Source organism: Melanostigma gelatinosum (assembly GCF_949748355.1).
Source record: "Melanostigma gelatinosum genome assembly, chromosome: 16".
Classification (NCBI taxonomy): Eukaryota; Metazoa; Chordata; class Actinopteri; order Perciformes; family Zoarcidae; genus Melanostigma; species Melanostigma gelatinosum.
Window position 1 is genome coordinate 11,861,662 of NC_136649.1, and position 25,001 is coordinate 11,886,662.

Below are 25,001 nucleotides of genomic sequence, written 5' to 3' on the forward strand. Positions count from 1 at the left end.
AAAACCTGAATAGTTTGCATTTTAAATTCCTTTGATGGCCCACAGTGGCTGCTTGATTTGCTCCCACTGGAGAGATTTCTTTTGTTGTTAAATTTGAAACTTAAGATCAATGGAATTCACAATAATGAGCTTTGCTTTTGAGATTTACCAAAAAAAAAAAAAATGCATATTTCAGATGCAACTTTAAAAATATAAAATCATAAAACCCACTCAACACACACACGCACACACACACACACACACAATGAGCAAGTATAGGAACAAATTTATTTCAATTTAAAACAGATACCTTGTCATTAAGTTTCTCTCTTAGAAGGCGGCAATGATCATAAATCATGTTCATGTTCATGTTTGAATGATGATCAGGCAACAGTGGTTGAAACAAATGCATGAAACACATAAAAAATATGGCAAGAGTTATGTAAATCAATAACCGATAATAACCAACTGATTGAACCCCCTTCATCGAGGGCTTTGCTTCAATGAAAACATCAAAGCCCTCACTTCCAACACAAAATAAACAACACATGCAACTATAATTACAGTTTCTTAAAAAACAGCAGATTATCTTTTAAATCTTCAATCTTAAATACAGAATAAAGTCTTTGTGTGTCATTAATCATCTATCCTTTTAGTCTCTGGTGTGTTATATTTAAAAGGGGGGGGGCGTCTCAGGTGGTGGTCCTTTGATGATGACCACAGCATTGGCACTTAGAGAGAGCGGGGTTGGCACACTCAGTATAATACATCATTTACATTTGGTTTACATACAAAATGAGAGAAAAAAAAAAAAAACAGCGTTTTATACACCACTACACAATTGACCTTCAGGTTTCATTGGAGTGAGGAAAAATAAATCAAGCGGTCCAAAATAATAGAGTTCTGGTAATGTTTTCTTATGATACAGGAAGTGAAAAACACAAAAAAAGGGAAATAGATTTAAGTTTTTGAAATATGCACCGACTTCCACACTGATGTCCAAAGAAAATTACGTTTGATTCCGCTTATTCCAACAAGCCCACAGGCAGGGAAATCACACAACCACGGTTACCCGAAAAAGGTCACAGAGCACGCTCCGAAACAGCAAAAGGACCGAAACACCATCTTTCATTATTCAAGGCAATGAAAGTCAAAGAAAAATGAATAAGAGGGTGTTTTAGTGAAAAACCAATCCAGTGTTTCACTGGTCGTCGCTCAAAACTGACAAGAATCAAAGAATGAGACGGAGATTTAGGTTTTGTACTGACTTGGCTTCTCTTGGCTTGTACATGTTGAGATAAAATGGGTCAGAAACACACTGCGGGCCGCCAACACGCTCCCAAAACCACACCAAGCAGCCAGTCGGCCCTTCACCACGGACCACTGCTGTAGTGTCCAAGTTTGAAGATAAAACGTTACTCGTCACCGTTAAAGTGGGCTGCACTCAACAACACAGTACATCTTAAACATACTTGGGAATCCATACTAGTATATTGTTCCACTTAAATACTGGCATCCTCTTTCTGACGGCAGTCCAGCAGATGGCTGTCTGCTTTCTTCCCGCTCAAGGTTAGTGTCATTTTCAGCAGACAAAATGGCAGTTAAGTAGTTTAGAAATATACATTTTAGCCCCATTAATCTAGTGTTCACTGTAACTTAGTTTTTAGACCGATTCTCTTGTCTTTTTGGCAGCCTGTCGTTTCTGTTCACCGAAGAAAATCAACAGACGTGAAAATGGTTTGAGACGTTTCGTCATCTTGGTTTCTCTAAAAGTGTCGTTGTAATGCAGTTGAGGAAACAGACTGGTGAGAGCTCATCTTAGTTTAAAGGGTGCACGAATCAGATATGTGAGATTGTTTCACATCAGACTCATTTTGTTTTGACCTAAAAATAAAACACTTCCAGTAAGTTCCATACAGTGTGGTGTAGATATTAAACCTGGACAGAAAGAGCACAGTTCTCCATCAGGAGATTGGTTGGATTGGTGCATCCCTCTTTGAATGCAATATCAAGGGACTGTTGAAGCAGCCCCTTCTCACTTAACAAACAATCGCACAATAATGTTTTTAAAAAGGTGACTCAATATCAACTGTGAATTGGATTCTCTCAGGATCAAGTTGGAACTCTGCAAGTTACGTCTCATACCTGCTGGAGTGAACAGAAGCCGATAGCTGCTCGCAAAGAAGGAAATCAATTTAAAAATAGGAGAAATGGTCATCAATAAAGTAAAATATCTGTAGTTAATGGATTAAAACATGCAAAGTCACAAGCATGGCCATAAAGTCAAATACTGGGGGGGGGGGGGGGGGGGGGGAGACATGAAATACTTGTCCTGGTAGTAGTGTATTTAGTGAAAAGTGTTTGTACACTGCGTGAGGCATCACAGGTAACACTGATACAAATAAGTAGAAGTGAAGGGTGGAGAGTCAGATAATGGGTCCACCTAATTCACCAAAGGGCCGGATACTTAAAATAGACAAAGAACCGTTTAGTGTTGGTAAACTCTCTTCTCACACACACACACACACGCACACGCACACACTATGCTGCATTTACACCCTGCCTATACTTCCTATAGCACAGTAATCTCTAGTAGTGGATGACTTGTTCACTGTGGTCCTGTACTCTACTGTCTGATGTACTGCGATAGCCCTTAATGAGGATGAAAAATAAGTCACCTGTAGAAAAGGTCAAAGACCAAAAAAAAAAAAAAGAAAAAAAAAAAAAAAAAGTATATCTGCACTTCACTGGCACTATCAAAGCAAGCCTCAAAAAACTGGAAATTATCAACACAAAAACAAACTACTGAATTTTTGTGTTAAATTACAAATGGCAAGCATGGACCGCACGGGTCGTCAATCATTGACAAAAAAAGTCCACCTACGTTCGTACTGTACATTTTTCTAGGTATGCATTACAGCGCCGAGTCTATAAACCGAGAGGAAATACAAGTTTCTCTCTTTTATTTCCTTCTTTTTCTTAAATCAAACAAAACAAATGTGAGGGCTCCTACAGAAAACCAAACAGTATAATCATGGATGGAGTTGTGATGACAAAGTACAACTGGAAATGTCTCAATAAGAAATAGAAAGCAGAGATAAAGTTCTTACTGTACCAGACATTCAGGGTTTTTTAGTTTAGTTTTTTTTTTTTTTTTTTTTTTTTTTTTAACAGCAGTTCAGACTCAAGTAGGCTCCGCCATGAGAAAATGAGCACTTCAACATGACAGACTCAAAAGCAATCAAATTATTAACACCTTCAAACCTGGTCCATAAATTAGATAAATTAAAAAAATTTAAAAAAATCTTTAATTACTCTTAAAATCATCTCGTCACCATACTGTGGAGATTTCTACCAGCCCTAGTTAATATAGTCTGGAGCCAGAGCGGTCGCAGTAGTAGAGAGGAACCTCTTTTCTCAGACTATTTCTCCTTCCGTTTCCTCTACACCACTCAGCTCCGTGTAGTCAAGTGAACAAAATCCATAATCACAGTATTACTTACTACCATAAATTCATAGGAAAGAACTGTATGCTAATGAAAGAAGTTGATTTTTTTTGTAGATTTATTTTTTTTTGCCAAAGATGGTGTACCACAGAGCGTTTTTTTTGTACAGGAGTGTTTTGTGTATATGTATTTACAAACTAATATACACAAACAATTTTGCAGACTTCAGAGTGCGTTTTCTGTGAAAGGGTCATAACCCCCCCCCCCCACTCAACAGCAAGCAATCTATATATAACAAAGTGACTATACAGTAAAAAAACAAAAAAAACAGAAACACATCCTGATGTGATGTCAGTCAGGAAGTGTGTCTGATTGGACGGCTGAGTGACGCAGGTGTGACGTCATCAGAGATGTAACCGCATGGATTCCATTCACACCGCAGCACTGTGGTGTGGGCGTGTTTAATTTACAGCTTGTGTTTTGTTGAATAAGCTACTTGCAGCCCGAGCTGCAGATGTGCTCCGTGGGCTGATCAACACTGATGACATCACGCTCCCCTCTACATCTGCTTCCGCCAATCGGAGCAGAGCCCGTGTCGAAAGCAGGGTCCTCTCACCCGCTACTAGTGTTTTTGTAATAAGGGTGTGTAATCAGTGGAGCCAGATGCTGTGATGGTCACATGGACGAGTGTCCCTGTGAATCCACACAGAAAACATCTGGAGGAGGGGAAGCAATGTGATTAACTTAAAAAAAACCAAAAAAAAAACCACCACAAAAATCTTTAAAGGATACTTATGTCAAGTAAAAATTCTGGTTGCTTCTTTTTTTTTTTTTTTAAAGATGTCCGTTTTGCAAAGTTTAAAAGTTGTAATCGCTTTTCTTACGAATTCTTATCACCATTCCTTTGAGTCATTTGTTAAATAGAAGACGTAGCAACAAATTTCTATCATTAAAAAGATTTTTTTTTTTTTAGAACTCAGCAATTAAGAGATTTTGATTAGCTATGTCTTGCCCTCTCGTGCTTTTAACTCAAGTGTGTTTATTAATGCATTTACTTCATAATATATATATATATATATATATATATATATATATATATATATATATATATATATATATATTTTTTTTGCAATTGTGATGCCGACACTGGTGGGTACATTCATAGATGCTAGATGGAGACAGAATCCTCGGCCCCGTCCCCTAGTGTCCGGTGTGAGGCTTCACTTTCTGCCCAAGTCACTCTGTCTCAAGAAGCATGATTCCACCCACTGGTTCCTAGTTGGTTTCAGGAGATACAGCACTCGCTTCCTTCCACACCGATAGGAGCTCACAAAGGACACGACAGAGGATCTGATCTCACACTGAGGGTCAACTCCGGAGGGCCAAAGGGGTTCGATGCCGCTATTCACCAATACACAGCTCCTCGCTCCTCAATGCTGCCCCAAATACACACACAAGTACGTACCCCACACACACACACACACACACACACACACACACACACACACACACACACACACACCAAAGTCCCCTTCAGTCACTGTACAGTCCTTGTGAAAAGTTTGTGTGCCAGATAAAAAGTGCCAGAGCCAGCAGCCGAGGCCACATCTGACACACGGAGCAGCTTTGGGAGGAGCGGGTACTCTGACACAACAAGCTGTCCGAATGACGGAGGAAGAGGGCGAGCTTTGGTGAAAGAGGAGGGGCGGCGTTTGCAGGTGGGAGGATTTGTGAATGTACTGTACTGGGAAAAAAAAAGAAGGAAGGGTTCTGTTAGTGAGCGTATGTGGGTGTGTGTGTGTAAGCAGACATGGTGTGCCGTGTAATGCATGTGAACTTGAGCGCACACTCCCAAAGAGGTGTGCTTTTGTGCAATGGGGGAGGAGATGTGCCGTTGTCGTAGGCAGGCCCTCACACCAGATTGTACTCTTTGAGGTTGAGCTGTAGGATGGTGTCCTTGACAGCTGCAAACACAAAGCGGATGTTCTCCGTGTCCGTGGCACAAGTAAAGTGAGAGTAGATGATCTTATCGCTGTCTGGGTTTAAGTCCACAAACATCTTGAGAATGAACTCCCGTGCTGCCTGTGCATCTCTCTGGGGACCTGGGACACAGAGACAGACAAGCACATGCAAAAATTGTTCACATTATTATTATTATAAACTGAGCACAAAAAGGAGTGGGTCAGCAATTTGGGAAACGCGTGTATTCCTGATGGATACATGTCTGCGCATGTAGTACTGAGCTTTAGACGGGAGGGTTAGCGTAGCATAATGACTGGGAAACGGCTTACATGACCAGAAAAAGACGACTGTGGTGTTCCCTTCTTGCCAATGAATACCCGGTTGTCTCTGGTAAGGCCTTCTTCCATTGGTGGCGTTGTTGCAAATAGTCCGCAATGCAAATATGTCATTTAAAAAGCCCTACTTTGCCCAATAAAACCTGCAAAGCAGTGGATGTCTTGTAGCCCCATAATCTTATAGGCGTATTTAATCTGTTTCGGACTTCATTAAAAGTGGAAGCGGTTTCATTATTTTTCTTGCAGTTTTGAATAACATTCACATTAGCTCCATCTAAGGGGGCGGCTTCCGACGGTCCATTGCTAGATTAGTCAACATACACACACATACACACACACACACACACCAACGTATAGATGATCTCACCATCAAACTCTGGGAAATAGTCCACCAAGTGTGAGTAGGAGATTTTCTCCTCTAGCAGGTCCTTCTTGTTGAGGAAGAGGATGACGGAGGAGTTTTGAAACCACGGATAGGTAATGATAGTCCTGAATAAAGCTTTACTCTCCTCCATGCGGTTCTGGTGCAGAGAGCAGGGGAACAGTGAGAAAAGTCATGTTTGTTCGTTTAAATTCACTCATCTCATTGAGATGTATGCATTTCAACACAAGTTATTGTCATGCTGCCTGTGTGTGTGTGTGTGTGTGTGTGTGTGTGTGAACAACACTGGGCCTCATTCACCAATATCTTCCCACGTTTTTTTCTTGAATTTTGTCTTCAGACGGTTAGATAAGTCCAAATCATGACGTGTTCAGAAATGTGTTCTTGTAATGAGAAATCCTATTGTAAACTGAACTTGTGCATGCGTAAAAGCCCCACTAATCCACATATAAGGGCATGAGACTGCAGGGCTGTGTGCACACCAACTGAAAACAAAAGTTGAGAAGATTGAGTCAAGATCACCTAAATTAAACTAACAATGGTGGAGCACCAGGCTCCAAATGTAAAAACAAATGCAATAGTCCTGAAGAATGGTTGGTGAATGAGGCCTATTGTGTTTTAGCAACATTTGGCATTTTTTTCTTGCGTATTAACTGAATGGTCAAGGTACTTTGATGTCCACCTACCTCATTGTCGGACTCCACCAGGACCTGGTCGTACTCACTCAGCGCCACAAGAAACATGATGGAGGTGACATTCTCAAAGCAGTGAATCCACTTCCTCCTCTCTGACCTCTGACCTCCGACATCCACCATCCTGACGGCAGGATGAAGGACAAGTGAAGAATCAAGAAGGGGAAAAAAAAAATAATATTAGCAAAGATGTTCTCGTTACCCTGAATGTCTGGTAAAGGCTGAAAGGACAGTGCTTTTAAAAACGTTCTTAAAAGGGAGGTGTTGAATCCATCAAGATGCATTTACTTGTGATAAAACTTTACAATAGAGGAACACACTTGTTTCAGGTCCTGAAGTCATTCTCTGGTGTATGTCTTCCTTAAACAGTTTCAGCCCATGACCCAAATAAAGATAAAGTCTCTCATCCTGGGACCAATGAAAGCCATAACCTGTTCTTACTGTCATTTATTTTTGGGTGCTGACATATCGTGTAAAATTATTTTAAAAAGAGGCTATCATGCAATCCTAATAATGATATTTCAAGCCAACTAGTTTGGGGAAAAAACAAGACTTGATGGGTTCAACACCTTAAGAGATTTAATCCTATTCACAAGTTCTTGTCTATGTGTTTTAAAGGGTTTCAGAGCAAACAGGAGCAGATCTCTACATTTGACAAGGAACTAAACAAACAGTGTAGTGCGAATATGCTTTTGTCCTTGTAAATAGGCGAGTCATGCATGCCACCACAAAGATAAAAGCTTCCCGTGTGACACAGATCTAGGATCAGTTTCACAACCAATGCCACTCAGTTTCGGAAATTGTGTTACTTTCATCGTTTGTCAAAAGTGCAGTCGCACTGTCTGAGCAGAAGCAGACAAACTGCAGGATCAGAAACCAACAGACATGTTTGGAATGATCAGTCGTCATTTGGCTCTTCCCCGCAGATAACGAATGAGAATCTATGGTTGTATAGTGAAGATGGAAGCACTGCAATACACAGGTAGCTGTGTAGCAGATTGTCTATCTGGTTGTGCATCTCAGAGGGAAAGTAATATTCTTGCTGGAAGTCTTAAACTGAGAGGCATACATTACATCCGATACTAGATCAGTCTGTACTTCTGTTTATGTGCTACTGTGAAAGTGAAAAGGTCAGAATGCATTCATTTCTCTACTCGACAGCTTTCTCAACCTCCCCTGGTGTGTGTGTGATAAAGCACCACACAGACAATTTGTGAAGTTTTGAAACGCACTTTGAGAGGACAAATGGGGAAACTGGAGGAACAATGAAATGAAGGACAAAGATGAGATGGAGAGGGGCACAGGAAGAAAAGACAGACAGGAGGCAGTGTTGAAATGTTGATGTAAGATACAGAGGGCACCTCTGGTGGCGGGATCCTTTTCATGGTAGAAGGACGCCTCCTATGTAACCCAATGACAAACTACAAGCTGAGAAAACTGCATCACAAGTCGAATGATGTATACGTTGGATGTATGACTTCAGCACATGTGCGTGCAGGCCGACAAGCAGGCATTTGTTGAAGCCGTTCAAGAAGAGCAGTCCTAAAGCTGATGGATGTGTGAATCCTCATGAGGTTTCTGCTTCCCTGAGCTTCTCCTTGACACGGTCATACTTCACTCGTCAGGGAGTTCAGGTCCCAGTGTCATTAAGCCTTCATTTGTGACGACCGATTCAGTAACATCTCGCCGGTCAAAAACCTTTCATGTCGAGCCGTCATACAAACTGCATCGGTACAACTTAAGGCTGAACTTCCTGTACTTTGTTGGACCTCTGGACACACAGGTGCAAACCTCAAGACAAAGTGAGCCATGATCTTCTGAGAGAGCTGCACAAATCTAATATAAATTCACAAGGGTGCCCCCTGGTGGTGGCCCAGTCCACCGGGGTCCACAGAGACCCAGGGCCAATACAGGCCCTGCAGGACCTGCTGCCCAAAATAACATTCCTCTACCGCGGAGAGGACGACCTCGTTTCTTCTGCCAGCCGGAGAGAGGAGAGGAGGAAGAGAGGACGTGACCCATTTACAGAGACCAGGCACCAGAATGTAGGACTGTGTTCATCAGGGGGCTGTGTGATATGTGTGCGGTTTGTGGCAGGCGGTAAAAGAAAATGTAGGACGTAAAATGGTTATGACTTTAATGTCTATGATTGCAGGGGAAGGGTTAAGGAGTAAGAATGGGATACAGACACTCATCAATGAATCAGTTGAAAGTCACAGATTACAAGTTCTTTCCAGTAATTTGGTGGACAAAAAAAAAACATGGGTTTATTTGGCGTTTTTGGACAAAAACACATCAGAGGACGTATGGGTTGATGATGAACAAGGAGAGACTGAGCCAAAACGGGTATCTTTCTACCTGAAAATGATGCTTTGCAAGTCGAATGGGTACTCTATGATTCCTGTAGTGGGGATGCGCACCCTGAGCACATCCTGCTGAGTGGGAAGATAGCTGGAATCTGCAATACGATCCAGATCGGAAAGATAACTACAGGCGGGCCGGTCGAGGAAAAAAAAAAGAGAGATGAAGAGAAAAAACGAGACAGAAAAACAGTTATATAAAGCGTGACAAGCAATTACCGCAACCCCCCCTGCAATTCCAGGAAGTGTGGATCAGTCCTGTTGAGGAAGCGTCACAGAAAAGGCCACATCTCAGAAACATAGGGTGTTAGTTCGTTAGTGTCACTGCTCCACCAACACTCTATCCAAAAAAACAACACAAGACTTTTGATGTCAGCTGTTAACTTGCAACCGCAGCTTTTAGTTTACTTGACTTTTTTTTTCCCCAAGTACTTTCGTGGGTTATGTTGTGTGGTGGCATCAGTGACAGTAGGAGCAGTGTTTCAGCAGCACATACGGCAGCACTTGGATTAGATAAAGAAGGTTTGGCCAAGTATGACATCAAGGATAGCAGGAAGCATATACCATATCAATTTGTAATTTCATTTTTAAAAGTTCAAATTCTTTTGTTTTTAAGACTGTGCCCAGATTTGATATGAACTTCCTGGTGAATCTTTGGCATCACTCACCCTTCTTCATCTAGTGTTCGGTGGCTGCTCTCCAAACGCGACAGTGCAACATGTCCGGCCTTCGTTTTGTTCCTGGAGCCAGAACATTAGCACAGTTCTGAACACAAACCACTGATATCTAATCAGGTTGACTAACACAACATCATCTGTATTTCTCTCTACATGACAACTTGGTCTATTTAGACAAATAAGTATGAGCTTTCCCCATACAGTTGTAATGAGGACATTTTTTATTTTATTTTTTTTAGAGGGTACAATTTACAAAAGCCTTGCCCTTGTTCCACTAATGTGTTAGTATCCTGACAGTGATCAGTGGTTTCTGTCCTCTAGCCACGGTGATGCTGCAGTCCTGGTGCCATGGGGGTACCTGAAGATGCAGTTCTCCAGGTCAAACGGGTACTCTATTATACCCGTGGTGGGTACACGGACCCTCAGCACATCCTGCTGGGTGGGAACGTATCCCTCTGCAGTCACGCGGTCTATATCGCTAAGATAACTGGAGATGAACAACACTGAAATGAAGTCAGATTCAATGATTTTCTTCTCATCCTCACATACACACCAGACATCAGAAAACAAATGGATAGCTAACGTATTTACCATAACATACACATTCCCAACAAAGCAGGCACACCTGCATGCACACTGACATGAAGCATCATTAATCTGTAGTACAGCAAATCAACAACCAGGGGGCCCGGTGAGTTACGTGCCTTTCGATATTCAGCCTGGGGTCACAGATTATTGGGACGTCATTATGGCAAATACACACAACAGGAGGCTGACATTTTTGGCTACAAGCACAATAATTGTACACCGGGGGGGCCAAGTGTATCTCTTACTACTGGCATTCAGACATTTAAATCAATCATGGTGAAATGACTTCAAAGTCACTGTTTTAATCTCTTTCAGCTAGATGAGACAGCATGAACTAAAGTAATGAGCAAACAGTTATCATATAGTAGACAACCATCTATGGTGGACTATAACAAACATGTAAAATACCCGCTTTTATAGCTGTGGCGTGTCCATTTTTTCATATCAGGTTGTTAAATCGTGAAATAGGCTGCTCAATTTTGCGATATGTCAGCTGTATACGGACAACGGGCTTACAAGGTAATTATACACAGGTAGTTACACACACAACCTGCCACCAACAACACAACCAAACACACTTATTACTCTAAAAACTGGTGTCCTGATCTCTGGTCTGGAGAGCAAGTGAACTGTCACATTAATTATAGCACACCTCCATACTTTAGATCCTGGACATGTATGCGGTTGCCACAAACACACTAACGACGCTTTTCCACATGATCTATTAGTGGACAAAGTTAACCCAGACAGACTGTTTTACATAGGTTTGGGAACAGATACATTATTGTTGTATAACTAGAGAATCAATTACATTGTAATTTTGTAAATTTGCAAAAGGATCCCCATCAGATCCTGGCACTGAAATCTGCATCAGTTCCTAAACCAGCATCACAGACATACACTTAACTCAGTCACACATATAGCATTCTTAAACCCTAGATTTCTCCACACGTAGACACACAAAGACAGAAACGGACGGACGTACTATTTCGTGGAGTCAGAGAGCTGGTACTCTCTGCGGCGGTCATAGGCCTCCTGGATCCCTGGGTCGGACCACAGGATTTTGATAGCTGCGATGAAGTGATAGTCAAACCCATTGATCTTCTCAATGTCCACCTCCTTCACAAGCATGGCGTTGGACTGAAAAAACACAAGCAATGGGAAAAAAAAGTTGAGATAAATCGAGATGTAAGACAATGATGAACTTGTTCCTGAAGACATTTGTAGGTAACTTTCTTTGTTGTCCATTTGGACTTGGTGGCTGATGACCCACATATTCTACTTATTCTACAAAATGAAGGTTTCTGCGGGACAAATTCAACGCATATCTTCTGGTGCAACTGAACATTTTTTCCTAAGAATGAAACGCAGTTGGTCTAACTGGGAAAACAACAGATTGTAGGATGATAAATAGCAGTAGCTCCCATGAACTTTGCTACACTTTGTGTGTGTGTGTTACTAGAGCGCAGAGCCTGAGACCATCTCTGCCAGATCTGCCGTACCAAAATGCCATCAAAAGTGGAGATGACCCCGGAAGAGAGAGATGAGAGCTGAGGACAAAGCTAAGCTAACCCAGCTAGGACCTAATGCTATTCCACTACCCGGCCTACGCTGATGTCCAGACAGCAGGACAGAGCGCAGGACTCCGCTGGGACGAGAGGAGGAGGCTCTGTGTTTACAGCAATGATTGTTGGTGCTCAAACACAGAGTTGATGTTGAATCTTTAACGTTAAGATGCCTCGAGAAGGTTTATCCATGTGAAGAGTAACAGACATGACGGACATTAGACAATGGTCATACTGTAAATGTATAATGCACAACAGACATGCTATGAGGAGGAGAAAAAAGAGAAACACCTTTAGTGGGCCACAACCATGACATGTCTATCCAAAGAGGCACAACATCCTTGTTTCCCCACATACATTCATACCCTACCCACTATTAGATGTTTTCATAGCTGTGACTTGATATTAGATACGTGGGACAGAAATTAATACTTTTCTTAACTTTACAGCACTTACTAATATATACACACACACAATATTACTGTGATCTAACTATATGGGCCCATTGTGCTGTATCCATAGAAATGGAGTAGAATGGACATTGTTTGCAGAAGTCATTTGCCTAAAATAAAATGGTGATTGTTAGTTGTTATACACACACATCAGTGGGGCTGTATGTGTGTGTCACACAATGTTGCTCCGCCCCTAAACCGGCTGCAGAGATAGTCAGAGCCAATCAACCACAGTAGCATACAATAGACTGTGTAGTTGTATTGTTCACACACCATCGGTAACTAGTTTCAGTTATTTTAATGTATGTACAAATCAAACGGATGCCTCCGGTACCGAGAAATTAAGTGGAAATACCATAAATATATCTCCGTTAATGGCAACAATTCAGGGGGTGAATTTGTCTACAACTCGCCCGTTTAAATTATATTTTATAAGGTCTCTCTCCATTAAAGGGTTTTTCCTGTTCCGGCGCGAGGGTTCCGGGACAGAGGATGTCACACGTGTACAGATTGTAAAGCCCTCTGAGGCAAATTTGTAGTTTGTGATTTTGGGCTATACAAAAATAAATTGAATTGAATGGCCGCTTTGAGTGACAGGTGGGTGCTGTCTTAGGTCCATATTCTATAGTGCAAAATACTCAATTATCGTGGCTGGGGCTTGCTTAAAATCCAAATGATTTCTGATAGGCTATGGTCTTTCACTGCACACTATCCCCGTGGAAGTTTAGAAATCACACCTTTCAAATAACCAAAGGCGACTCTGGAACAAATGACCGTTAGGATATTTTCTTATTACCGAGTCAGTCCTTACCCGATTCTGTTCAAATTTGTAGGGGATCTTAAGGGTCTCAGTGGCGCGGACCATGGCCTGCATGGAGGTGAAGATGTTCTGGTAAACAAGCCGGATGAAGCCTCTCTTATCTTCGTCTGAGTACCCAGCTCCGTGAATGATTCTCATCTGCTTGATGAAAGTGCTCTTGCCACTTTCTCCGGTACCTGAACAGAACAAGGGAGGCAAATAGTTTGTGTAGTTAGAAATGCAGCAAACTTAGTGTGGGCACAGTGAGACGGCACGGCAAAGGCCTGCGCAGTCTTGTTTAAGACGTAATACACTCTAAACACACACAGTACGACAGTACAGTCTTCTATCAAGGGTACAAAACATCTAAAGAAAATACTACACTTCATAAGCCCAGTGAAGTCCCTTTCCAATCATCAAGTGTCAAAAAAAACTATTCGGATCAATATTTGGTATTCAAATTAAGTGAAATAAAGTAATTGTACTGGACACACATTATTTTTTAGCGCTGGTGTTGCCTCAAGTCTTTAATATTCTCATGTAAAGGATTTATTTCATCCAAGAGAAATTAAAAGGGTAAGGAGTACATAAATCTATTCGTGTGCTCCTTGTCCAAAACGAATAAACAGACTTTTTTCAGCACAAGAAGCAGTACGACGGTGATTCTGATGATAGAACATTGGCAACCATTTTGAGAAATTGGCAAACTGCTCTTGGCCTACACACACACACACACACATATATATAAAAAATAGGAACGGCACATAGCAATTGTGCACCCCGCTATAAATAATTGTGTCGCATTAGTGATGTTTGACTATTGCCGTTGCAGTCAGCGCTGCATGGGCATCGGTGCATTTACTCACGTGTGCGTACAGGCATCTGTTTTAGAGATAAAATGATAAAAAGCAAACTACAAAGAATTTATTTACTGTAATAAAAATGTTATGCCAAATAATGACCTGAACTTTATGGTAAACCTGGATTTTTATCCAAAAAACCCCGCACATTTTCTGTTTATTACACAACCAAGAGAACATTTACTTGATCACAATATTCTATTAAAAATCACATTTCCCGTGATCAGGATTATATTCATATTGCTCACTCCACTTAAGCGCTAGAGCCCCTTCCCTTCCAATTAGTGGACAACTCATTTTGAAATCTGATTTCTCATTTGTGCAAAAGACGATCACAAAAACCTCAAGTCTGCGATCTGAGACAGATGATCCACGAAAAGGCAAAAATGGCAGAAAACGTTGATGCCAGCTGAAGAGATCCAAGAACATGCTGCAGCCCGTTTGTGTATCTGATGTTTTATTGGTGTTCATTCATTACCAGCATAAGCCGGTAAAAATGAAGTGATGGTCTAAAGATGTCAGTTTTACATGTTATAAAATCCCTCTACAGAAATTGCAAATATATTAACTAAAGCTGGTTACGAGCGCTTATATTTCAAAACGTCAGGATGTTATCGCACAGTCTGGAGAGTGAACGAATCAACAATGTTTCCAGGAAGAAGAGGAGATATGAGTGTGTGTGGGGGGGGAAATACAAGCCAATTTGATGAAGACGACGTGCCCTACATTTAGTATCTAGCACTGAACTGCCTCTGCCAAAAGGTGACAGCAGGGGTCGTTGTCAAAAAGGCTGCATTCCTTCAGTGATCCTCTGACCTCCTGAGCCCATATCTGGCTGGAAGATCATCACTTCGAGTGGTGTCAGGTTTCCAGATTCACACATATCACCCAACACACCAAGCCAAGTGGGGGATTATTAATTTTTCCACTGAATTTCAGGGTGTTTTGGTAGATGCAGAATAAATCTTTTGAAGAAGACGAAGAAGAAGACTAAGATGAAGAAAGCTGATGAGTGAAATGAAAAAAGGGATCCAGCACATCTATACTATCTGCAGAAATGAAAGGGAAAGACGAGGAGGAAAACACACACATCTCAACACCACCTACATTCAAGGTTTTTGAAGAGCAGCCATATTTCCGTTACCATAGCAACCCCTCATCTGTCTCCCTCTCTTTTTAGTTCCTGTGTTTTTTATTTTTTTTAAACCCCTCCTATCCACCCCTTCTCTCTCTCTCTCCTCTCTCGTAGCAGACGGTAAATATAACTGCGAGACCCTCAGAGACTTTTGGGGGTGGGCTGGTGTGAAGTCAGTACCGGGGGGGGGGGGGGGTCCTAACACCAAGGACTAAAGAAATGTTGGGGAGATAGAGCAGCTTATCCTTTGATGCAAGAGGATAATCTCAGATTCAAAAAGGGGAAATGATCCTCCTCCATCTCTTCCAACAAAATGCCCAATTTTGGAGAACAGAGACCAGACAGACGGTGATTCACTAAAGACATCTTTATCGTTTATCCTGGGTGAATCAACGCTTGCTTTGCAGAAGGAGCTAATAAAACCTGTGATCGTCAAGCTAACAAAAAGGAGCACGGAGAGCATTTTCTTTGTATTGCGCTGTGGCACTAATGTCCCGGTAGTGAGCAAGAGGATCGCTCTCCAGCTTGATGTCTGATTTATTTCTCGTGACCCCGTCACAAGATCTCCCTCTGCTGTGTTCTCTTTAAGTATCATGTCCCTCTTTCACCAGACAACACACTACGAGCCTATCTCCCCAGATTGTACCAGCAGCACCAGCCACAACCGTTAACATGCCCTCACCAGCTCTCCCCACAAATATACTCTCTCGCTCTCTCTCCCTACCCCCTTTTTCACAACCCCTCCTAACTTCCCTGAGGCTAGAAATATGCCTCTCCATTCTCCTCCATCTGTGTCAAGAATTTTGGATATTCATAACTAGAATCCGTCCATTCTTTTTTGGATATGACCTAGAAAAAAGGGGTCACCTTTTAATAGCTCACACACTACTTGGGTTTGATAACGCTTTCTGTGCCAGGTAGGTAAGACAAAAGGAGCTCAGCTTGTGGCCCAGTGCAAGGTACACTACACAGCCCACACAAAAACACTGTCTCAGATCAGAGCGAGAAGTCGGAATCAGGGGAAACCAAACAACAATGTGCATACAATTAAAACTAGCTCTGAACAGCCTAACTAAGAAGAACTAGTGAAATGCAAACATTGTGTGGATAGTTAGTAACAGCTAGCCATCTTGTTAAGACGCCGCACACTTCACCTGTATCCTCCGTTGCCCCGCTAGCTTTCATAAGCCTTTACATAACGTGACTGATGTCAGCTTGTGACACGACACCGGATGACTTGACACACCGCTGTCTTAGTGCAGCAGATTCGGTTGAGCATAGGTCGTCCGTCTATCAGGATATGTCCGTGTGTGTGTGTGCGTGTGCGTGTGTGTGAGAGAAGGGACTGCTTTGTTTGCACGGTCTGCTCATATCCCATCATTTTTTCTCATTGTGCATCCCCATGCAGTCCACAAAAGGCCTCATGCGCAAGCAGGGCAATCCCTGTTAAACCTGGCTTCCCTCTGCAATGACCGTCACAGCTTTCCTTTAATAAAGCGATGTGGATTATCGGCAACATGGCTAACCTGCATGTAAATTCACACAGACGCATAACGGTCCATTGGTATGAACAGAGTCATCTTATCTGGGTTGATGAACGGCCCTTTTAGGCAGTGCTTGACAATCCAATCTCAGTAGTTAGAAGAAATTTGCATAGACACAGCAGAGGTTTAAGTCTTATCAAAACCTCAAAATTGGCATCAGCCAGACGTTGGCCTTTTATAGGAGCACGCTGGAAAGATGCTGTACGAATCAGACAGTCACAAGGCTAACCGAAATGTAGCATGGGTCTAAAATCCTTCACTAAATTCTTCTTAGAAACTGGCCTCTTTCTGGCGTACAAAGGAAAGGGAATGAGTCAAGGCAGCCCGGAGCTACACAACATACACCAGCTGCCTAACCAACTGTGGACACACGGATCCTGTGGTCAACCTCAAGGCATGGATGTTACCTTCACTGTGATGGGCCATTTTCTTTCCATTTTTCCCTGCAATGACTTGGGCAACACACCGTACAGGACTCCAGCAAACACGCGCGAGCATAAAGACAACAGAAAGAGGACTCTCTCTCAGCTCTACTGCAGCTTTCCAACATGTGTTGCCTGCTGTCAGGATCTGGGCACAACTCCACTGCGTTGTGCTGATGTCTCTGCATCTGCCGAGTGCTCAGTGTGCGTCACAGCTGTAAATTGAATATACTGTAAATGGTATAGCCTGCACCGCATATTAAACACAAGTTCATCTGTCCACCTTAGGATAGCTTTTGTCTGTTCAACAGAGAGTATGCGCCGAGTGCCGTTCTGGTCGAGTAGGAGTGGGTGAGCAAAAATCAAATTAAATGCAGGCTTTACAAAAAGGCTTTGAGGAAGCGGCAGTATTTTAGTCTGCAATACACACTGTGCTGGGCTGCTACAAACTAGAAACGGACACCAGATCCTAGATGTTGACATTGTTTCTTAAACCATGGCACTCTTAAGAAAATCTCATCATGGAGATTATAATCACTCCGTGTCCATACTAGGGGTGACGAAAAGGTGGTGTTGACAATTACACCGGACATATTGCAAAAAGAAAAACATTTGTCGGTGACGCACAATATCATTAGAGCTCTTATTTTGCACTTTAAACACCCGTTTCCCCTGTGTTAACTGTTTCTCTTGTTAAATGCTAAATATAGGTGAAAAAAATAGTATAGAGTACTATTGTCTTCCCGTAAAACAGTTATAAATGTTGCATGACTCATCCTGCACTCAGAGGCGTGTACAAAAATTCATCCAATCAAATGAGACCTCATCGTTTGTGGTCCGTAGTCAGCCGACAGAGCAATATGGAGAGAGCAGTAAACAAGCCAAAGCTTGGGCTATTGTCACTCATGTGATGAATTACAGGAAATGACGCCATCTCCTTGGTCTCTGGAGTAAAGGTTTGAAAAGTGTCAGCGGCAGAGGTGAACAATACAACAGAGAAAAGTGTAGCGGCAAATGCATGATTAAAGGGTTCTGCTTTAAAAACAGAAACACCTTCTGTCTGGTTTTTCTCCTCCGTTTTGGAATGGGTCCACAGACTGTATGAAGTGGACCTAATCATAGTGATGTCACCCATTGGTTTGTGGACTGCCGCGATAAAGCCTCGAGTTCAGCGATTTGGCCGTCGCCATCTTGACTTTTTGCTACCAGTAATCGGAAGTTAGACTTCTTTTTGCAAACGTGTCCCAGTGGCAGTAAATCCAAAATATTGCCAAATAGGCGCCTTTGCTTTGACGCCAAATCCTCCGCCATCGTCTTATCGGTCTACTCTCATCACATGACGAGTGAAATCAGACTCCTGTTACTCCAATGCATTAAAGTCTATGATTGTAGCGTCCATCATCAAAAAAAGAAAAAGCAAAACGATTTATGCTCGAACACCATGTAACTACGAATTCTGCACCAAGCCCAGTCAACACATGTACTGCTCTCTGGTGCATTGAGGTAAACGTATCCACATTAGGTTTTCCACACTAGAAATCCCAAACCACAATGCAAGCCTGACATCCGCCATCAAATGACAAGTGTAAGCATGCTCCATCGCTCCAAATCCAACTCAAAATTGAAAGTTGAAGTGACACGAGTTAAAATGGAACGATCACAAGAGACGTGTGGGCTTTACTGTACGCAGCAGCTGGTTGGAGTAAACAGGAATGAACATGCCACCCTGTCAGCACAGAGGGCTGAAGACACTGAACTAAGAGGCACTGTCCCCGTCCTGTGGGGACTGAGGTAGCGGCGGTATATGAGACAGCCTCATTCACCCCCAAATCTCCAGAGAGCGAGCCGCGACCCCATTTAGGTACGAGTGCATGTGTTCATCGGTGCACTGGTGAGCAACTGTGTAATAGACACCATGTCGTAGGGAAGTGACTTTAATTTCATACTATAGTTCAACATTATAAATGAATGAATCTAACTGGACACTAGATACCGTACGGAGTGAGAAACAGACTGCGTTAAAGCCACAGAACCTACTGCAATCGTGCGTCACGAGTTGTCCGACTGTACAAACAGTGCCTCCATCACACTCTCATAACAAAACATTTCTAAACAAATTTAAGTGCCGCACAAAGTAGCTGCAGTGTTTCCAAGGCCTCACGCATAATGCAGGACACACGCACAGACTTGTCGTCGCCATAAAACCAAAACCAATCCACACAAATGTACACTTTTCATGTCAACAAATCATTACATAGAGGCAATGAATTTTAGATTCTCCAAAGTTACATTAAAGACTATCTTTGGGGCCCCTGGAGGCCGTAAGGCCCTGACCTGCAATATCCCACGTTTGAGTTGAGTTAGGGATCTTTATTGCATGTCATGCCCAATCTCTTTCATTTTTGTCCTCTCTCTGCTACCAGTTTCCGCTCCTACTGGTGTCGTGCCAAAGCAACCTTGTTTCCAATGGTTAATATATAATACTGTGACAAAAAAAAAAACTTGTTAAATATGATAATAACAGCATATTTATCAGCCGTGTGCTCGAGATCAGACTGGAGCCGTGAACACTTAAACGATGGGTGAGCTTACTCGCTATCTTCCTACGTTTTAAACAGAAAACAGATGTTTTATATTTTGATACTTAATGGAAATGACATATAATACAATATAGCCAACAGCAAGTACCTCGTTAGGGGCCATGTTTAGTTACCTGACATATCTCCTTCAGCCAGCTGTGTTAATGTCTCAGCCACACACACGTTCCTCACACAGGCAGCTATGGCACATAGTAAAACATAAACAAGGAATATACTGCAATTCATTTTCAGTGGGATGTAATTTGTCCAGTAACCTGAAGCTATTTTATTTGGAGATTTGTTTGATTGAGAGATGGTCCTGTAACTTGGTGCAGTTATGTATTGGTCAATCTTTTACTACGATACGATTGCATTTCAAGTTTCCATGAAAGACAAGTAACAAAAATGTGTAAACGTGTATGCCGTCATATATAGTTCTTAGACAGAAAATTGAAATGTGCAAAAATCAGAAGGTTAGACTTTTAAGAATCGGCTAAGAAAACTGCAATCGGTGCATCTCTATTCTTTACCAAAGAGAATCAATTTCTTTTCTTACAAAATCAAAAGTCAAAAAGTGAATGAATCTTACTCAATGATGACTGTTGCCAAAATATTTCCATTCACAGAAATGCTGAAACCGCATTCATAATGAACCACAGAGAAGCACAACGTGGTTGTCAAAGTGTTCCTCTGTACATCAGAGAATACATTAATATGCCACATGTTAGCTTGTCTTAACTCTCAAATATTACAAAAGCCCGTTTCATGATTTCCATATTAAAAAGTATTAGATCTGATCACGATAAAGAGGATTTCAGGAATAACTGGCCATCCGCATAGCTCCTCACATTCACAGCGAGGAGTCGAGCCAGAAGATCCCTATTGCCATATATGATCAAAATAAGACGGCTTGGCAAAAGAAGGAAGGTCAGCAATAAACATCTGAGCCTCTCCCTTGATCCTCTTCCTAGTTCAATCAGGCTGTTCCTCTGAAGGATGTCTGAACCCGATACCGAGACGTACTGCATAGACAAGAAAAACTCAATCAATGAGGACTTTGACGTAATTCTCAGGAGTTTTTAACCGATTGCCAGACATTCTTCATATATCATGTGAAGCACACATTTTCATGAAAAGCGAACGCCAACTGGTACAACGACAGCTTGACTGGGAGCTTACAGTTTGTCCCGGTCAGCACTTTTGGGAAACCCTAAAGCGTTTGCCCTTCCCTCTCACTTTACTGACCGCTCCAGCAGTTCATTTACCCGATGCAGCAAAGGCCACAGCTACTGGTCCACTGTGTTTTGACCAAGTAGAGGCAAACCACTGGTCTGTGAAGCAGGAAGCAGTCAGTATGGCCCGATATGGCCTCAGTCAGAGGCAGCCAGACTGTGGTCAATCCTGCAGCCCTGGCAGAGTTGTTATTTTCTGACCAAGTATGATGTTTAACAGCAAAACCAACCCTAACATTTACCCTCTCTCAGTCTGGAAACACCATGCCTGTGTCTGGCATCAAATCAAACAAAACCCCATAACTGTTTTATCGACGAGGCATGGCTGTTCTGGCAATGCACCGTGACCATATAGCAAACCCTGGCAGGAAGGGAGAGGAACACCAAGGGAGGGTGGACCTGAATTAGTGCAAGAAAAACACTTTGTTGGGAGAATGCTGCAGCATCAGTCAATCTAGAGGTGAACAAACTTGCAGATTAATCATATTGTATGTCTGCACCGTTTAGTCGTTTTTTTAAGCAGGAAATACTAAACACTTGCTGGTTCCAGCCACTCAAAATGGGAGAATTTTACTTTTTTTGTTTTTAAATTTCTGGAAATGGATTAACCTATCTTTGCATTTTGGACATGACGGGCAAGACAAACTATTTCAAAATGTCACATTGAGCAATCGGAAATTAAAAATGTATGAAGTATTTTTAGTTTCCAAATGATATGAAATTAGAGAGCGGCTGCAAACCGTCTCATTGGATAAACTAGAACTAGAAGCTAATGCCGTTTTTGTTTGATAAATGACTGAAATCATTTAGATCGCCACAATTGTTGTTGAATCATTTTATTTTGATCAATAGTTTTAGCTCTACCCTCGAAAATAAATCCAGACACACAAGACTAGATGAGAGGTGAATTATGATACCTTAAAAAGAAATATGGATCACTCACATGCCTCCACAAAATATTCCAGTACTAATATGTATATATAAATCCATACAACGAAAATTGAGAATACTTGGCCAGAAGGAGCAGATGGGCACTTTGCATTGAGTCTAGCTGAAATATAAAACCCGTCTCCTGTAAGGTAGCAAATGACCGGAGTCAACTAAGATGGATTAATATCCAGTACTCAATATCTCGTCCTTCCTCTTTAAAATACATTTGATGAAACACTGTGGTTGAATAGATTTAGTCGCTTCATTATTTGTCCTCGAGGAGGAAACTCTTTCAGAAACAGAGGTTGTCTTCGTTCTCCAGTGATGTGTGGAGAGGCAGGCGGCTCACTGAAGGCTGCGGGCCGGTGAATAATGCCAGGGGGGGATAATAGGAGTCAGTGACATCCCAAAGTCTCAGCAGCAGATGTGTTTAACCAAGCCTATTAAGACCTACACTAATCCTGCCTTACACGTCCTTATCCAGGCGTCCACTGACAGCCTTAACTCACACAGGATGGGCCACTTACACCATGACTGATAGCAGGTCGTGCTTGCTCTCTGCCGTTCACACACAAACACTTTCACAAGTGTTTTTTAATGTCTGCTGTCAAAATTAGGGATGTATTGAAAAAAACAACACACCAGATGGTTGTGCAATGTTTTACACACAGTGAAAAATAATTACCTTATGTTTTAAATATCCTGGAATCAACCAAAAACGTTTATTGATCATCTGGCGGGAGAAATTTGATTGCAGCACACAAGCAAACCCTTTCAAAACTGCGACACAAAAACAAAACACCCCTCTGTTGACACGCTCACGTTGGCCACCAGGTAGAATAGAGTGCACAAACTTATGACGGAATAGAATATGTCCCATCGACGGTGTGGCTCTAGTGTGGCCTACTTATCCGAGCTGAGGTATCCAGCAGGGAAATGAAAAGGAGACATGTCAAATAACCAGGGCTGCTTTCGGTGGGGGAGAAATGGGAGCAAACGTTTTGAAACCAAGGATGCAACCTAGAAAATTCTAATTGTCCTAAAAAAAATTTTTTTTTTTTTTTTTAAAGGACACTTTCCTTATTCCAAGGAGCTTTCACACATCTGTTTTAAGTGGCTGGCGGGTAACATGCACACAGTTAAACGTTAGAAGATGCTTGCACACAAAATACATTTTTCTGAAAGCAACGCAAGTACACTGGTGATAAAGCATAGCCCAATGTTCCTTTTTGTGTCCAGAGAACAATGAATCAATGCAGTACAGTGCAACTTGTTCAACAGCAACTCCCTCTTGCCCACACACCAGCTATAAAAATAGCCAACATTAACCTACTCAGCTAGACTCCAGGATGAGGGGGCAAATCCCTCAGTATCCTCTGGAAGTGGTAGATGTGTGACACTGGGGGGGGGGGGGGGGGGGCCCTAATACATATTAGAAAATGATAATAAAATGAATAGACAACCAAGCAAGGACTAACTGAGGCACCTGAAGCTTCATCCAGTTGAACAAAATGTTATGCAACCTGGTGAAAGCAACAGTGTAAAGCAATCCAAAGCTGCTGCTTCTTTTATCAAGTGGCCATCTCCGCCTTTCAACCATCACCAGCTATCAAACCACGGGGGCAGTTTTTTTTATGTTAGCCGACTAATTAGCTTGAGAGCTAGTCAATGATGTCAAAACTGGCCCACTGACAAGCATGTGGTATAGCCTGCAACATTAAAACGGTGACATCTTAGTAACTTCGATGCCAAATGATCCGTTGTCTGCACACCAATGCAAATACATATTACTCGAGTAAAGAGCCAGTGCGGCTAGCTAGCCAGCCAGTCTTTGCAAATATGCACATTAAAGCAGCCAGCTTGCGGTTTTTTTTTTTTATTATTTTTTTTTTTTACTCCGACCACGCATTTCGCAAATTCATGTGATCACGTTTCTCGTACAATCAAAACCTAGCCAGCTAGCAGCATATTCGCTAGCATTGCCAAGAAGGCCCAAGAACGTGAGTTGTCCATACAACGACACACAAGACGTGACAATTAAAACGTGTGACATGTTACATACCGAGAAGAAGTAATTTCAGCTCTCTCCTGGAGTCGCGCTTGTCTCGGCGGAGTTGTTTGTCAATTTCTGCATTGATTCGTTTCGACTCCTTCGCCTCTTCGCTCAGGCAGCACGCCATCATGGACTCCAGAGTCATCCCCTCTGGTGTGGGCAGCCCGGTTAAGACGGGACGCGATACACGGTCTCAGTTTATTAATCTCAGGCGAGGAGGTAGTCTGTCTGTCTGGATGTACGGATGGACGGGACTAGCGCGGGGCCTCGCTGTCAAGTTGTCCCCCTCAGCCGAGAACAACTGCGACTTCACCCGGGTGTTCTCGGCAAAATCACAGGAGATCCGGACGTCAAGAGACGGCCTTAATACAGTTAATGTTAAAACTACTGCCGCAGATTAGCCACTTAATACCCGTTTTATATCATTAACCCCCTCCGCTGTCTTTTCCTGTGTCACTGTGGTCGAAATTCAATCTTCACAATCTGCCAAAAAGTGGTTCAAAACTGCAGCCTCGCGACATCCGAGCCCGTAACAATTGATTTTCTCTGCAGCCTCACCAACGGTAGCTAGCTGGTTCACGCTAAAACAAGTAGTATTCCTAGCTGGTCGGCTAGCATTAGCGTGATCGCCGTTATTGCACTTATCTACGCGGCAGCAATGCGTCCGTTTTCTTAAGTAACTACATGAGCTAACGTGGGCTAAATTGCACGTAGCGGCTGCACGAGAGCAGAGCCTCGCTAGCTCTCTTAACGACGCCTCGACTAATGTGTCAACCCGCAGTGATTGAAAACCAGCGAGCTGGTCGAAGGAATTCGTCCGCCTAGCTAGCGATAGCAGGGCAGCACCCTATCACGTCCTGACTCATCTTGACGGTAAAACACGAGGCTACTACCACCGCCTTAAAGAGGGGTAAGATGGGCCCGGCCCGGGTGGCTTTTGCCAGAAATGTATTCGCTGCAAACAGCTGGCTTTCCTCGCTGGAACAAGGTCGGAACACACTCCAAGTCT

General features: G+C 42.5%; 1 protein-coding gene across 1 annotated transcript; it reads right to left on the reverse strand.

Moving 5' to 3' along the window:
• Nucleotides 1–4,570: 4,570 nt before the first annotated feature.
• On the reverse strand, nucleotides 4,571–24,956 carry gna11b (guanine nucleotide binding protein (G protein), alpha 11b (Gq class)). Its single transcript, XM_079287015.1, has 7 exons — nucleotides 24,002–24,956; nucleotides 13,250–13,434; nucleotides 11,407–11,561; nucleotides 9,155–9,283; nucleotides 6,791–6,920; nucleotides 6,090–6,243; nucleotides 4,571–5,527 (listed from the first exon to the last, which is right to left on the reverse strand). The coding sequence occupies exons 1-7, from the start codon at nucleotides 24,135–24,137 to the stop codon at nucleotides 5,337–5,339; spliced, it is 1,080 nt and encodes a 359-aa protein (XP_079143141.1). The 5' UTR covers nucleotides 24,138–24,956; the 3' UTR covers nucleotides 4,571–5,336.
• Nucleotides 24,957–25,001: the final 45 nt, after the last annotated feature.

Bases quoted from the DNA above. Each gene is read 5' to 3' on its own strand.
- gna11b (XM_079287015.1), bottom strand. From the start codon at position 24,137: ATGACTCTGGAGTCCATGATGGCGTGCTGCCTGAGCGAAGAGGCGAAG. The intron at 13,435-24,001 runs GTATGTAACATG...TGTTCTGTTCAG, and splicing joins GCTGAAATTACTTCTTCTCG to GTACCGGAGAAAGTGGCAAG. The intron at 9,284-11,406 runs GTACGTCCGTCC...GCCCGCCTGTAG, and splicing joins CTCTCTGACTCCACGAAATA to TTATCTTTCCGATCTGGATC.